Source organism: Atractosteus spatula, chromosome 12 (genome assembly GCF_055471065.1).
Source record: "Atractosteus spatula isolate fAtrSpa1 chromosome 12, fAtrSpa1.hap1, whole genome shotgun sequence".
In the NCBI taxonomy this organism is placed as follows: domain Eukaryota; kingdom Metazoa; phylum Chordata; class Actinopteri; order Semionotiformes; family Lepisosteidae; genus Atractosteus; species Atractosteus spatula.
The window spans coordinates 36,810,489-36,826,254 of record NC_142717.1 but is presented as its reverse complement, the minus strand read 5'-3'; the positions used below and the strand labels follow the sequence as shown (position 1 = coordinate 36,826,254).

Here is a 15,766-nt window from a genome sequence, read left to right as displayed (position 1 = left end):
TTTAATCGTAGTGGGATGTGGGCTTTTGCCAATGGAAAAATCTTGTACTACCTATTTCATCAAAGGATGCCTGCAACAAAAATTGTAAGTAAGGATAACACCACCAATCATTCTATATTTAGATTCCCATTCAAAGTGTGGATGTAACGTTACCTGCAGTACTGTATATGTTTAAGCGGAAATGTAACCCTAACCCTCGCTTCAGAAATTCAGTTTTAACCTACTGTACCAAAGAAGATGCACTAACTACAATGCTGACTCAACCCAGGCCCTTGTGCAGCAAGACAGTAATGCTAACCACTGTATTCACTGTTCCATCCTAAAATTGTACAATTTAAGCCAATAAAGAGATCATTAAGTCCTACGACACACCAGCCCTGTATAACACTTCTGTTGCAGGTAAAAACTCAACATATCCCAACAAAATGTCTCTCGTGGCCATGCTGTCAAATTCACTATTAAGTTACCTTCTTGTTTGGGATCCGACCTTTGCTTAGCATGTTCTAATTATAGTTTTGCGTCAAAAGATTTTGTACTAACCTGTGTTATTTTTGACAGGTCCTCCTGTATCTGGTACCAGACATCTGAAGACATACCAGTAGAAGCATCCAGCATAACTATAAGAAAGCATCAGCGATCATGTGTGAGAAATTATACAACTATAGAAATACATATATATACAATACATTTTGTCAACAGATTGCCTGAAAACATTTACAGTTTCAAGGTAAATTTATTTAGTGTTGACTTCTATCTCCAGAGATGCTATCCACTCTCACTTCATTCAAGTTGTTTCATATTCCTTTCTTGTTCATTCATTTTCTCCTCATCAGTTGAATTACACTGAGCTCTATGCAGATAGTTACTCTAAGAATGATGATTTCTATCCCACCAAAAATAACAGGAGATGGATGTTTAAAAGTCTAAAAAAATGAGGTTAACTTATGAAATATGTTGTTGTTATTCAGTGCACTTTCTCTCCTTGATGATCAATTATTTAGCCATTAACCTCTATATTTCGGAAGGTAATTTTCTAAACTCTCAAATGTCTTTCAGAAGATTATTTTTTTTCTGGAATAGCAGAAAAGCACTTCCTAAGTGCTGGAAAAAAAGTGGAAAGGTGGAAAAGAAGTGGAAAAAATAAAGGAACAGAAGAATAGACATGACACCTAAAAGGAAGCAGATGAGAAAAAAACAATTCTGCTACAGGCACATCCTACATTTCTTACTGGCTACTAATCTTGCACAACACTAGTGCTCATCCCTGCCTTCTCTGCTCTCAAAGTCTCTGAATCACATGGGAATAGTAATTCAATATTTAAGATCGTTGTTTTTACCAACTGGCCGTCCTTGTCCCTTGCAGACCAAGTAGATCTTCTGGCCCAAGCCAATGTCAATTAACTTCCCCCCTGAAAGAAAGTGGAGAAAGACTAGATTTCAGGTTTTGTATTTTGATTTTCTACAGAGAAATGTGTTCATGTGTATTTCAGAAACATGTGCATGCCATAATAAACAGGTTCATGTGCCCCTCCATGCAAATGTTGATTTTTCATAGAGGAAATATGGGACTGAACAAAACTATGTGGCCTCCAGGTGGCACCAACTTCTAATTAAAGTATAACTATGATTGAGGGATAGTGTTGTCCAACACGGACTAAAGACTTAGGAAATATCTCAAAAGCAGATACATATATTTATGCATGAAGTTATCTTCCTCCATTTCATAGATGGGTTTTTGCACCACAATGTACCAATAAGTGGTCTCTATTCAAAGCTATTAACAATACGTTCCATCAGACATCACGTCACTGACATGACATGACATGACATGACATGACACTTACCCAAAGCAACCCATAATCAAAGCACATTTCAAAGCAGTTTCCAGTCTAACTCACGTTTAAATTTTAAAAAAAGTCATCAAATGAGAGCAAACCTCAGGTTCAGAAGGATTAACTGCTTAATTGCTGGGATTAAACTGATTGTATGAAGCTTTCCGTGTATGGAAGCATCTTTTTTTCTGGAGGCTAGGCATTACTGCCTAGATTCTAAACTCACAATCCTTACAAAACGGTGTGGGATTCTCACAGGAATATGCAGAGGAGGGTAACTATAGTGATACAAAAAATATACAACAAATGTGAAATGTCTACTAAATTGTATTTTGTAATTAACGGAAGAGTTCCAACTCCTAAGGAGGAAATAAAACTTACAAATAGTCTACGATAGTTCAGTTAAGGATTCAATTAATTAATCAGCGAGAGAACACCTGCAGGTACGGGTGCCAATGGGTCAAGTAAATTAGATTTTCACCAGCTAACAAATTAACCTCCCTCCATGCTGACAATCTATATACTGTAATAAATGTACGTGCGATTATTTTGTCAGTTCTCGGTTCTGTGCTTCGTCTTACAATTCCTACAGTTTCAACCCCGGTTCCTCTTTTTTTCCTTACCTTCTGGTTGTAACAAGAGCGCTTCTCTCTGCAGGGATGCATAATTTAGGAACGGCGGGATAATGACGAGAAGAAAAAACCATTTCCCAGCTGACACAACTCTAGCCCAAAACCCGCCATTTGACCGAGGATTAGAACCCTCCTCACAGCCTTTATTAGGTTTCTACAAGACAAAATACATCACATCTTCGCAAAAGATTGTATTTGCTTAGAAATATTGTAAAATAGCTGTTGAGGGACTAAAACATAGTTTGTATATTTAATAAACCACAATATACTAACTATACTAATACAGTAGTTACTAATAATCTACGACGAATATACTGTACATGTGTATAGCAAATATACAGTCCGGGAATTAAAAAAAGTGTGTACTTCCTATGTAAATACAAATCTTATTTTAATAATAACTTTCGCAAAGAAAAAAAACTATTTGGATGCTGTTTTTCTTCTTCCTAGTTTGAATGCTGTTCTATTTCTGCTGGGGGAAATGCAGTATAGACAACAAACCATTTCTGTATCTCAGCGGCATAATTCTGTTAAAATGCTATGGGGCAGTATACATTTCTCTACTAAATCCATTGATTTACTACGGATTCATCAGCGATATGAATCAGTGTTAAATATTTCCCTGAATTTGTTTTCCACCACCACTCGAAATATGAAAAAGTTGCAGACATTTCTGATCATCATTAAACATTCACACAGTTTATCCAGGTTTTAAAATAAGAAAATGCACGTTTAAATTTCGACTTAATAATTGCATAGGTAGCCAGTAACGACTAAGACATAACATCGCGGTTACAATCCAATAATCGGAACGTTTTTTAATACCTTCGAACTAGGCGGAACAGATTCTGATGTTTTTTGTGCTAGTGTTCTTTTTCGCTGCATTTTTATTCTAGTTCCATAAACCACGGAAGAATTATATTTTTAAGGTACAAAAATACACGTCAGAATCTCTGGACACGTGCACTATAGTAAAAATCAAAACTTCCGTATTTGTACGGAGCGCCAACTGGGTCAAACAACCTTTAAAAAAGCGTTTTTTTCCCCAAAAGAGGCTGAGAGCAAATCTTCAGAATTTTCTTGCATTTTCACGCATATTCAAGTAGTATATCCACAACAATGTTGAATTCAGTTAGAATCTGAACCCGAAACTAATGTCCTATTATAGCTAATATAAACGTTAATACTGGTAATAACAGTTCATATTAAAATAGTATGGACATCTTTTTTTTAGATACCGGTTGCTCCAAACTGGATACTCAAGCAATTCACGTAATTATTTTCTTAGACATGTTAGATCAATTGCTACGAACTAAAACTAAAAACAGCATACTAACAGGAGTTCAACCTATGGTTACCACGCAGCTTCATGCTAAACTAGTGCGCCGAATTAAGACCAATTGCAACGAACATGGCTGCTAAAAATAAAATTAGTCCGCAGCTCCGTACTAAACGTTCTCAGTTGCGACGCAGCCAAAGTAACAGCTACTTCCCTCTAGATGTTATTAAGTAGGGGACTAACCATCTCTTAACATGGTTTAAGCAACTTAGTAGCGAAGTAAGTAATATACTAAACAGAACTCTGGATCTTATTAGAATGTTCAGAATATAGTGGAAATAATATCGGCACTAAGTAATGAATTTATGCATCCGTCGCAATGTAATTATTTTCCAGACACAACACAATTCTTCATAATGACGTTTATTAATAAAAGCGCCATTTATTAATAATGAAGTTTGGCGTCTATCTTTATTTCAGCTAATGCATGTAGACCTATGCGGTAGTGAATTTTCAGATATCCCGGTGAGTGAAGACAACTGAAATTAAGTAAATACATATTTATATCGGGTGTAATTACTTTAATGTCTTCTGTCAGATCTGGGTGTTAATTGAATAGATTTGTGGTATTGTTTATTGTAATCAGGGGGGTAGCCACCCTGATTGATCCTAGGCCTACCTAATCAGTCCAAAGTAATTTAAGTATTTTTTTTCCCTTGTTTGCGTTACATGATTAGCTTTTTAATGTTACGTGTTTTGTTTTTTTCATCGTATGTGATTTGCTATTGGCTCGCAGTATCTTTTGTGACCAATAAGACAATGATGTAAATATAGTGGGGCGGTGCATGTGTAGCCGTAGCCTAATTAGCTACCGTTGTCGTCAGACGCTCTTAGAGCTATCTACTGTAGTGCTAGGTTTTTGGTTTATTAGTCAACATGGCAAAACAAATGCATATATCTACGTTTTTCAGAAATCCGCCTGTAGATGACCAGACTAGTCCCGAAACAAATAAGACACATGAGAAGCTACAGACATCTTGGGTTTTAAGGAGTACAGCCTGGCTCCCCGAACACAAGTGTTTCTGGAACGCAAGCGGCAGTGCCCGCTCGACCTGTAGGAGTTAAACACGACGAGGTTCTAAACTTTCTCCTGTAAACAAATTACTAGTTTTGGAATGCATGAATAACATCACGATAATATTGACGGACAGATGTGAGTGTGCATTTTACAGATAACTATTCAGATCGCCTCTAAATGCCCTGCAGTGAACGACGTTTACAGAGCTAAAATACATCCAAAGTATGTATTTGACGCTTTTATTAGCAGACCATTCTTGCAAAGGTACGATGAATTGGTTAGCTCTGCAATGCGACTATAAAAATTCAGTGTTAAGTCTAATTTCCAAATCAGGTGTCTTTTGGCATCGAAAATAGAATACTAATTTCGTGGGTTTCATACAAGTTTAAAAGCATCATGAAGGATCAAACAAGATCTTCAGAACTTAATATTTTCATACCTTCGCAGTTTTTATTCTCATGGCGCCTCACTCGATATTTCACTTGGGGCGATGCATTTACTCCAACCTCTGAAACCCATACGTGCGTGCACGTTCTTCTGGTATGTTATGCTCAAATCCGCTGAATATTTAAAGGCAAGGTAAAAGCTCCGTGAAGTTGCCCCCCCCCCCACAGACAGCACAAACGATGAAACCCACCTCATTTGTAAGTGCTACGTTTGTGCCGGTTTGTGCCGTTGAAAGTAGCGTTTGTGCTGCTTTCGTTCCCGAGATACAGCGCGTTGGGTTTTCCGGTGATCACATGGCCATGCACGGTGACTTTGACCTCCAGTGACCCCGTACACAGCTGTTGCAACAAAGGTCTATATCAGGACATGATATACCCAGATAGTACCTATTGCAACATATGGACTCCATGTCGTGACATGGGGGCAGGGCATGTTTTCGGGGTATCTCATATCGCGATATAGTGCCTTTCATGTCGCGACATGGGGCGGGGCATTTTTGCCGGGGTCTTTCATGTCGCGATATGCGGGCTTCATGTCGCGACATGGGCATGACAGTTTTTTGTCATATCGCGATATATAGACTCCATGTCGCGACATGGGGGCGGGGCATTTTGTCGGGGTATGTCATATCGCGATATAGTGCCTTTCATGTCGCGACATGGGGCGGGGCATTTTTGCCGGGGTCTTTCATATCGCGATATGCGGGCTTCATGTCGCGACATGGGCATGACAACTTTTTGTCATATCGCGATATATGGACTCCATGTCGCGATATGGGGGGTGGGCGTTTTGGGCTGGGCATGTCATGTCGCAATATAGGGCCTTTCATGTCGCGACATGGGGCAGGGCATTTTTGCCGGGGTATGTCATGTCATGATATGAGGGCTTTGTGTCGCGAAATGGGCGCGGGGCATTTTGTCGGGGTATGTCACATCGCAAATACAGAACACACGGTTAACCGGGGCTACAGTATTTAGACCAAGAAGAACATCCATCACCTGTGTATCTACATATTGTCGGAACTTCCGCTGTGGCGCTTTACCCAATCAGAGTGTCGATTCTCACTCTTCACCCAATCGTGGCCCGAACTGTTCGGGGGTTTAGCCAATCACGGGTCTGAGAGCTGTTCAAGCTAGCAGCCCCAGGTGGATCGGCTTGTTTACTGTCAATGAGAATCTATTTTTACTTATTTGCAAAATAACTACATCGGCTTATTCTTTTAACGTCTTCATTGATTCACAATGTTCCGTACTCTTCGAAATAAATACATTTAAATGAAATATAACTGTCTCCGCTGCTTTCTGTAATGAATATATGGTATTTTAACTATTTTAATCATATATTTAAGGTAGGGGAAACCTACTGCTTTGTACTTCAAAAATAAATAGAAAGTCTATGATCATTATATTATTATGCTCGTGCTTTCAATTTTATTATTTTATTGTCAAATTATATCGATCTTGAAACTAATACCTAAAATGTGAATATGGGCTCTCGTGTTGTACCAGCGGTAATTTGGAAACCGGTGTCTCTTCGCCAATGAAAGGAGTACACAAGCAATACATTTTCGAGAACATGGTTAAAAATTAAAAGACAACACGTAACCCAATGAACTAACATAGTAACTCCTCCCTAAATATAAGTGTTTATTCGCGTAAAGGCTGCAAAGTCAGGGATCAACTGATCAAAAGATCACAACTGAAAGATCTGGTGGCCTAGACTTTGCCGTTTTGTAAGTCACAGCCAGGAAAAAAAGGCGCTATATTGAAATATATTGAAACATTTAAAGTCGTAAAGTCTTTGAGACGGAGCAGGAGATTAATCTAAGTCGATAGCAAGGTTGTGTAGGACCGTACATGCCACAGTGCCGGTGTGGCTCTTAATGGACTGGTACATGTAAAACTCGTTTTAAATTTCCAAAGACTCACAAGGTCCGAGGAACAGAAATGAACCGAAATGACCTGAAAAGATCTGTTACAGAATTGTTTATTGTTTATTGCATCTTATATTAATGTTAATTCTGTTTAAGAAATACAATTTCTGACGCAATTGGACATTTGCTGGTGCTTTCTGTTACGATTTGCTAACTGCGCTGTAAGGAATATGCAGTAAATGCCTTTGTCATCACTCAACATACTGTACTGTACCGCTCACACCTAACGCACTACCTCAAACGGAGAAGATCCCGTACATAAATTCAAAACCTCTGACTGCAAACGAAGTGCCACAAATGTAACCCCTGAAATTGCTAACACATTTATATTATTCCAGACACAAATGTAGCTTATACATTTAGCTACACAAAGTAGCACTATGGTCATTTACTTGTCTGAATGGATCTCCGTATGAATCTATATCATTTATCACTAAAATAAAATTAAACTAAAATAAAAGCCATAATACGATACATGATCAAACTCAAACCCCTACAGTAGCTTATTCTCCTTTGTTTCGTGACTAATTGCAATTGAGTATCCCTTTAGTAGTAAGGTAAATGTATCTGGTGTATCTTAACATGAATGCCATTCTTAAATTAAATTAACATTACATTGCCAGGGACATTCAGTTACACATTAATACGAGACAGAAATAGTAATAATTATGGCCTACACATTAATTGACTGCTCGGATTAACTAAAATGTTCGGACACAGAGACCCCTGGAGATCGTGCTAATTAGAACAACAACAATACCGATCCATCAGCACCGTACTAAGCACACGTTCAGCTGGTCTTCAACTTCGTTCCGAACGGTTTTTCGTCGCAATTGAGTGGAGAGCTGGAGATGATCACCAGGTAGTACCGTAGTAACTAGTCCGCAATTTAAGCCTTAGGACAGCTACTTGCTAAAACCGAAAGTTCGAATAGAGCCTTGGTCCTCTTCTTATCCCTCATATAGACGGAAAACTGTGACCGCCGGTTGTCAATTCAGCCGAGTTCTTAATTGATTTTGATTTTAAATTCTGGGAGTGGTTTTAAAGCTGCTTTCAGCCCTTGAGACATTGAATAGTATTTGCGATTGATATCCGTCCTGTCCAAGCTTTGAATTTAAGAACAGCCCTCAATGTCAGGTCGCCTCAAATGTAACTGAAAACACCGCCGCAGAAAAGAAATACTAAACTAAAGGCATATTGTGGGCATGTTGGATGCCCTGCCACCTGCGTCTCTTCATCATCAACTGATCGCCCTGCCACCTGCGTCTCTTCATCATCAATTGATCGCCCTGCCACCTGCGTCTCTTCATCATCAACTGATCGCCCTGCCACCTGCGTCTCTTCATCATCAACTGATCGCCCTGCCACCTGCGTCTCTTCATCATCAATTGAACTTTGTCGGAAATAAGGTCAAGCAGGTTGAGGAGACACTGCTTAAAATTCTGTACGCGAAAGCTGCTAAAAAGAATAGACCTGAAGCCATTTTGTAACTTAGAACTGAGCTCTGAAAAGTACGGTAAACTAAAAACCTAATCAATGAAGCAGATCAATTAAAGACCCCAATTAGCACTGGAGACTCAGTTGGGGGGAAAAGAAACAGCAAACACTGTTTTCCCCCCAGGACCAAGACTGCAGAACATGTGTATTATATTATTGATGTATGGATTTTTACAGCTGCTTACTCAAATATTCACTTCATTAATACTACAGTTTCATATAAAATACCTCAGAGCCTGGTTAGAAGTGTTATAATTACGCAGTTAATTAAATACCTAGAGTCAACAATGTAACGAGTTCAGATGGAACAAACCCCTGAAGACACTCAGCGCTCAAGGCATGGGGTTCGAGATTCTCAGCCTTGAGCACCCAAATGAATTTACCCTGAAGCCAAAATGTTGTTCTTTGACAGAGAAGCCTAAATAGGAGGGAATAGTTTAGTTGTGTCACTGTACTGAGAAAAGGAAAAGAAAAAGACACAAAGTATTGTACTTACAGTACCAAAGTCAATGCAGTGCAGTCTTCAGCAAAGCCACGTCTCAGCTGCTGTTTAATTTAGCTTGATGTGATAGTTTGACATTATTCAAGCCTTGACCATGGGCAACCATGAGGACAGATGGAACTCTAGAAGAACTGAATGTCAGAACGTTACTATAGCTTCATAGCACGATGGTGGCACTAAAGAAATGCTGATATGCAAATGTAACTAATAAATAATTTGTCTTTATGAACCTGTCATTTTGTAGACAACTACGCGATACCAAAAGTAGAGTTTTATAAAGTCGTGATTATATTATATTAAGAAAAAGACTTATGGAGCAAAAATGGGACAAATAATTGTTCGAGACTCCACCATGTTCTGTTGATGAACCTAGCTCATGCAATGCTGTAATGTGGTATGACACTTATGTATAAAAAACATTTAAGGTCACCAAGGCATACACTAGGGTGGAGAAATAAAATTTAAAAATGTACTGTAGTTGTTTACTTTAAAGGGCTGGAGTTTGACTCCACAGTCTTCTACACATTTGTGTAATACAGGTATTTTTTTAGGAAATTGCACAAAATTCCTGGCATATGAAGTGAAAGTGGTCATTAACATCCTTCACTAGAAAAAAAAGTCTTTAGCAATATCACACTTCCATCTAAACATGGAATAGGTATCGTAACTGCAAAAGGTCAAAGTAGGAAGTATACTTCAGAAAGATAATTACGAGCTATTATTTTCATCACCAAAACCACTGGATGATTATAATAACGTCACATTTATGTCGAACAGAGGGCATTGGAAATGCAAAGCAGCTATCAGTGACCGCATGAAATACTGTGATAAGACATACAATTGCCAGAATAATGAGCATTCCCAATCACTACCCATAAAATTAGCAACAAACGTACAGAAACATAATACAGATGGCAATAATTTAGATGAAATTTAAAGCTTACACCTGTTTGCAAGTAATACAACTGTAAGGGGGTAGTGAAGACAATAAATGAGTAGAGGGTGTTTTGAACATCTGGATCAAATAAACACAAAGCAGTACTCAGCACTGCTAGAGGTAGTTCCTAATGTGGATCAACACAGAGCAAAATGAGTCAGAAAAAAAGAGAATAAAGTCTTTAATAAAGACAGTGCTGCGCAAATGTCTCAGACATCTTAAACAATCAGGAGTAATAGCGTGTATGGTATGAGTTATGAGAATCAACAATTTACTCATAGTCTCTACTTCACAGTTCCACAAAGCAATGGCTTTGACTGTTACCAGTAAAGATTAGTCTTGCTGAGAAGAAACCAAACTTGTGATTTAGTAATCTTTCACATTGATCAGAATCTTCAAAAACATGATAAAAACAACTCTAGGTAAACTACGTACAGTACACATGAAATGCCGATATGAAGTATAGTTGTAACTAATTCATCCCATTTACCAGTTACAAACTGGCTCCTTGTCATGCCAGGTTTAATTGTTATCTTAAAAGAAAATACCTAAAATTTCAGTAGGACATCACCAAAGAGTGCTACAGTATATAAAGGAGATAAACACAGAATAAAGAGTTGAACATTCTTATATCTAAGAGTTTTGCACTGCAGTGTTTTCACTATAGGGTAACAGAATGTTCCAAATATAACTAATGTTACCAAAAACTTCAGTATTGAGAACTTTGGGCTCAAAGCACATGCAGTGTGCTGTAGTGATCAACAAATTAAGTAAAACCATCTACTCTCAAAATTGAATGAAAATCTAAACAAAAAATATATAATTGCTTTGAAAGTGGAAATTGTATGGATTATTGTAATGGGAAAATTATATTATGTCTTTTTTACATACATTTTTTTTCTTACTACATACTCTTTATTGAGGATGTTAACAGGGAGACTGCAGAATAAAAACTAAAATCAAATTTTTTTTAAGGAGCAATTCACTTATAGTCTGTGCTGCAATAAAACCATCAAAGGGCTACTTTCTGTCTGTTTAATTCATTCCTACTGACCAAAGGCGATTTTTCTTCAATATGTACATAGTGGGGGAAAAAACTGTCAGTGTCACATAATCCTCCTTTGAAAAATCAGGAGTCTCACCTCATTTAACATTTGATAAGGTTTCTTTTTTGGACAAATGCACAGTTTGCCTCAAAACAGGAAAAATAAAACGCATTGTAACATAAAGAGATTGTTTTTTTTTCTTTGATTTTGTTGCTTGCCTGTGGGGATGAACTTAATATGCTTGCTGAAGAAAGAGATCATACTGCTGTATGATCGCCGCCTGCTGGTTGCCTGCATGAATTATCTGGATGATACTGTACATGCTTGCCTTTGGATCTGGTGACTGGAGCTCAGTTATCTGCCTTCCTCTGATGTCAGGAGTGTCAGTCTGGCCCTGTGCCGTGTGCAGTGTGGGAATAGTGCACACATCTGCATGGGTGTGTATTTAACTGCTATGTACAGTAGCCGGAAAATGACGATTGGTACCTCCTTCTCCCCCAGCTTTACAACAGTGCTGAAAATACATATAATACGTATGTTTTGGAATTCCTGAGTAATAAAAGGTGTTGTTGGATGTCCGGATGACAAAAGATTAGCTCACTGTTTTTCACAAAACAGTTTTTAACTGTCCTAAAAATGGCCAGCAAAAACGGGCTTCAGGGTGTGTGTCAAGGACATTAACAGCAGCCTGAGGTCATTCCAGAAGCTCTTCGGCTCCCAAAGCTGCATTTTCACAATAGCTTATTACTAGAAGGGTTGTAACTCCTTACGCTATTGGGCTCCTTCTGCCTTAACAGGTACTGTAATTTAGGTAGCATTACCTCAAAGTGTTTGAATATACTGTAGGTTTATTTTACTGAACATAAGAAAGGTTATAAATGAGAAGGCATTTGACCCGTCTGGCACATTAGTCAAAGTCACAAAGTCACATGTCCTGGGGAGAGTCATGGTCAGAGCCTATCCGGGAAGCACAGGGCACAACGTAGGAATATATCCTGGAATGACAGGGCACAAAGAGAGACTACTGTACATCCCAGACGATCTGGGCACAAAGAGCGACAGCATCCTGGAAAGACAGGGCACAAAGCAGGATCACATCCCTGAAGGACTGGGCACAAGACGGGAGTACATCCCGTAATAACAAGGTGCAAGGATAGACTACATCCCAGACTGACAGGGCACAAGAGGAGACTACATCCCGGAAGGAAAGTGCACAAGATGGGAGTACATCCTGGAATAACAGGGCACAATACAAGGCTACATCCTGGAAGGACTGGGTACAAGCGGAGACTACATCCCAGGGATCAGATGCATTGGAAATATATGTTTTGTAGGTGGTGCAAAAACCTGAACTTGAACTTTATTGCCATATGTAAGCGGTACATGTACTGGTCCAATTGAATCCTTACTTACAGAAATTCTCTCGATTCTAAAAAAAAAAAAATGAAATCTCCTCCTGACCTGATTTGAAAATAAGGTTCTTTAAACATTTAGAAATCTTTAATCCACTATTCTGTGAATCATTGTGTGCTTTAAAGATGTAGTCTCAAGAGGTACGTAAAGGTTTTAACCTCACTGTCAATCAAGATATATTTATGCGCAGCTCTAAATGTTTTTGTTCATTGAGAAATATACCCCAGGTCATATTGAACTCAAGATATTTAAGGATCAATGCCTAAATAAAAAATAGGTTAGCATATGGGTCTTATCTGGAACATGCAGTAAGGGATTAAAAACATTTAGAATGACTCCATTGTTCTTGCAGCTTTGTATACATCTTTGCAGTTCTTTACCAGGCATATTTAAATTGGAATAAAATACCAGCACAGGGAAGAAAATGTTTAAACCGCACTGCAATTGTCTCTATTCTTTGTACTTTTCCTAATACAGTGTATCCTGAAAATGAAATGCTGGACTTCAAATACATGCAGACAGGAAGGCCATTTCTGCTTATATTTCTGCTTATATGCAGTAGTAAACCCAGTTTTCAATTTCCACATGTTTGCCACAGCACCATAATGAAAAGCTTGAGTGCAAAGGTCATTGTTATTCCTCAGGGAAGAATTCCCACAGGAGGGTTGGGCACATTGTAGTGATGATTTAACGGGTGCTGAAGTTCATGGGTGTATGATGTTGGCCAAGGCTGATAGATGTATACTGCAGTGATGAAGAATCGTGTGTTAAAGTGCTTCCCCCGTGTTCCTGAAAAGAGCACAACATGCTGATTACAGCGTAGTACATCCTAAACTGGGCTGAAAGCAAAGAACAAGAATTATCAGCACAGGGCAGGGAAGACAAAATAATGATTTCCTATTTCAGTCTGGAAATTATAGTATCTTAAAAGTAAAGCCATAATTTATGCAACTCGTGGCAACAGCCAATCCTTTTAACAATTTTAGAAAATCTGGTGAAATGCTACATGTTAGATGCTATAATCCTTAACTCTGAGGTGCGGTGCATATTTGTAGCTTTATAGCATGTTTTTTTAATGAGTGAAATAAAAAAAAAATCTTAAATTAACATTTTAGACGCACCCTAGTTCTTGTGCAATGGTCAATGGGAATGATTTGTGCAAGCTACCTCGTGAGTAAATACTGATTTACTGAAGTGCGAGTCAACATAATTTGATATCATTACACCTAATAATATAGCTATTAACTATTGCTATATCTCTACAAACACTATCCATAGTTAAGTGTCTAACACTGCCTGATCCAACATTCCTGAGCTTACTTTGTTCTCTGTGGAGCTACTTGCTTTCACTCACAGAAACGATGCAAATAAGTTATACACTGACAGTAACAAGTCAGAAAACAAAGAAACGTTTAAATGGAATAATTACTTATTTGCAGAGGTTAGAGGTATGTAGAAGAACATTTTCTAAGGGTTTTCATGAAAGGGTTGAGAAAAGTGTTATTCTCCAAGAAATGCATAGAATGAAAGATCTTATTCATCACTTTGGTATGGCCCTGAGTGATACACAAAACATCAAGGACACAACTGAAAAACACTGAACCTGTACTCCAGTGAAGTCTTTTTAATTTGTATGTACTGTATTCAATGACATTCCACACAGAAGAGCTGCCATTACGTTTGGTGATATTACAGTATGTACTGTAAATTGTGTAGCCTTCCTAGGTATGAGAAATGGATCAACAAGGGCATATATTGTGGGTGGAAATCAGCATAAACTATGTTCTCAAGTACTCTACCTAATGCTAAACACTGCTAAATGTCATCTGGTGGATGAATTGAGTAAACATGGTTCCAAGAATCACTGAAAAATTTTGTTTAGTTCTGTTGCAGGCATTGCTTTGTCTTTTGTCCTGAATCCCGATTACATTTCCCCCTGTACTACTCCCAGTTTCCCAGCACCGCCAACCCATGATGCTGAAAAGTAGAAGACTGGATGACTGGACAGGACTGGAATTCTGTTTCTTTAGGTTACTTTAAAGCATTCCTTTGGGAATCAAATATGTTAAATTAACATATTTCATTTTTACACCTTCCTTGCATATGAAATGTCTTATACTAATTTTGATTATTCGATATTGATAAATTCACTAAAGTTTGTTCTGAGTAACAGAGAAAAGGTTTGGATTACTAAAAAAATCTTTATACTGTTAATAATAAATATTATTTGACCTCATGGCCATCATGATCATTTTTTAATTACTCTTTGAGTGTGAATACCTTTCTAACTAAGGAGACCAAATTTGCAATCCAAAACTGCAAATATTATTCAATGTTGGACTATTAAGACTGACAGTTATAGTATGCTCAAAAAAGCTCTCCAATATGATGAGATACCATACTAATAATTCCCACGATATTAATATTACAGTACACGTCCAGAGCGATTAGGATGATTAATTTCTAAATTTTGCATTTAGTTAGGTAATAATGGAGAATCAAGCTTTTATCTGAACTTGCTGAGTTGAAAAAGACCCAGTTCAAATGAAACATAATCCTGCAAAACAGAAAGCAGAATAAAACAGCAGTTGGCATGTAATTTTCCCTGGAGTCTCAATATGTCAACTGATTTATTAGTCACAAAAAAACACATGAGCTTGTTCCTAAAAATTGAAAATGTTTGTCAGTCCATGTTAGAATGAGAACATATTGGTAAAACCCTTTTAGCTGCAAGTGCTGAAAGGTCTCCTACAGCACATGGCACAAGATAAGAAAAACATATCAAGATAATACTGAGACTAAATACTGTAGCTCCAGTAGACTCTCAGAACCCTTGTATTCTAGAATATTTGGCTATGAAGGCTTCTTAGCAATTGACCAGGTCCAGTCCTAGTTCTAGACAGCCAGTGTGTCTGCAGATGGTTGAAGGCCTCTTTAAATCAGCAGAAGTGAGTTCTGGCATTAAAACCTGCAAGATCACTGGCCCTCCAGGACCAGGAATGAACAGCTCTGCTCTAGATGCATTCAATAGCTCAGAGAGCAAATGGCCTAGTGCACAACAGGTGCTTTAACAGAGGTGAATAGTGACAAACTACTGCTTCTCCAACCAGGAGTCTACACTGGAAGTGGAGGATTGACAAAAGATAACGTAAGGGGTGGCATCTGGTTGC

General features: G+C 38.1%; 1 protein-coding gene across 2 annotated transcripts in view; it reads right to left on the bottom strand.

The window, feature by feature from the left end:
- The window catches only part of LOC148822990 (uncharacterized), a 31,497-nt gene extending 27,649 nt beyond the window's left edge, over positions 1–3,848 (bottom strand). Inside the window, exons 1-4 of one of the 2 annotated variants that reach the window (XM_088929234.1) lie at positions 3,290–3,848; positions 2,456–2,618; positions 1,338–1,409; positions 541–617 (exon numbers count right to left, since the gene is read on the bottom strand). In XM_088929234.1, the coding sequence (XP_088785360.1) occupies positions 541–617; positions 1,338–1,409; positions 2,456–2,618; positions 3,290–3,349 (372 nt within the window). In that variant the 5' untranslated portion in view covers positions 3,350–3,848. The remainder of the gene's footprint in view (positions 1–540; positions 618–1,337; positions 1,410–2,455; positions 2,619–3,289) is intronic. The other variant, XM_088929235.1, reaches the window with a different exon arrangement.
- Positions 3,849–15,766: the final 11,918 nt, after the last annotated feature.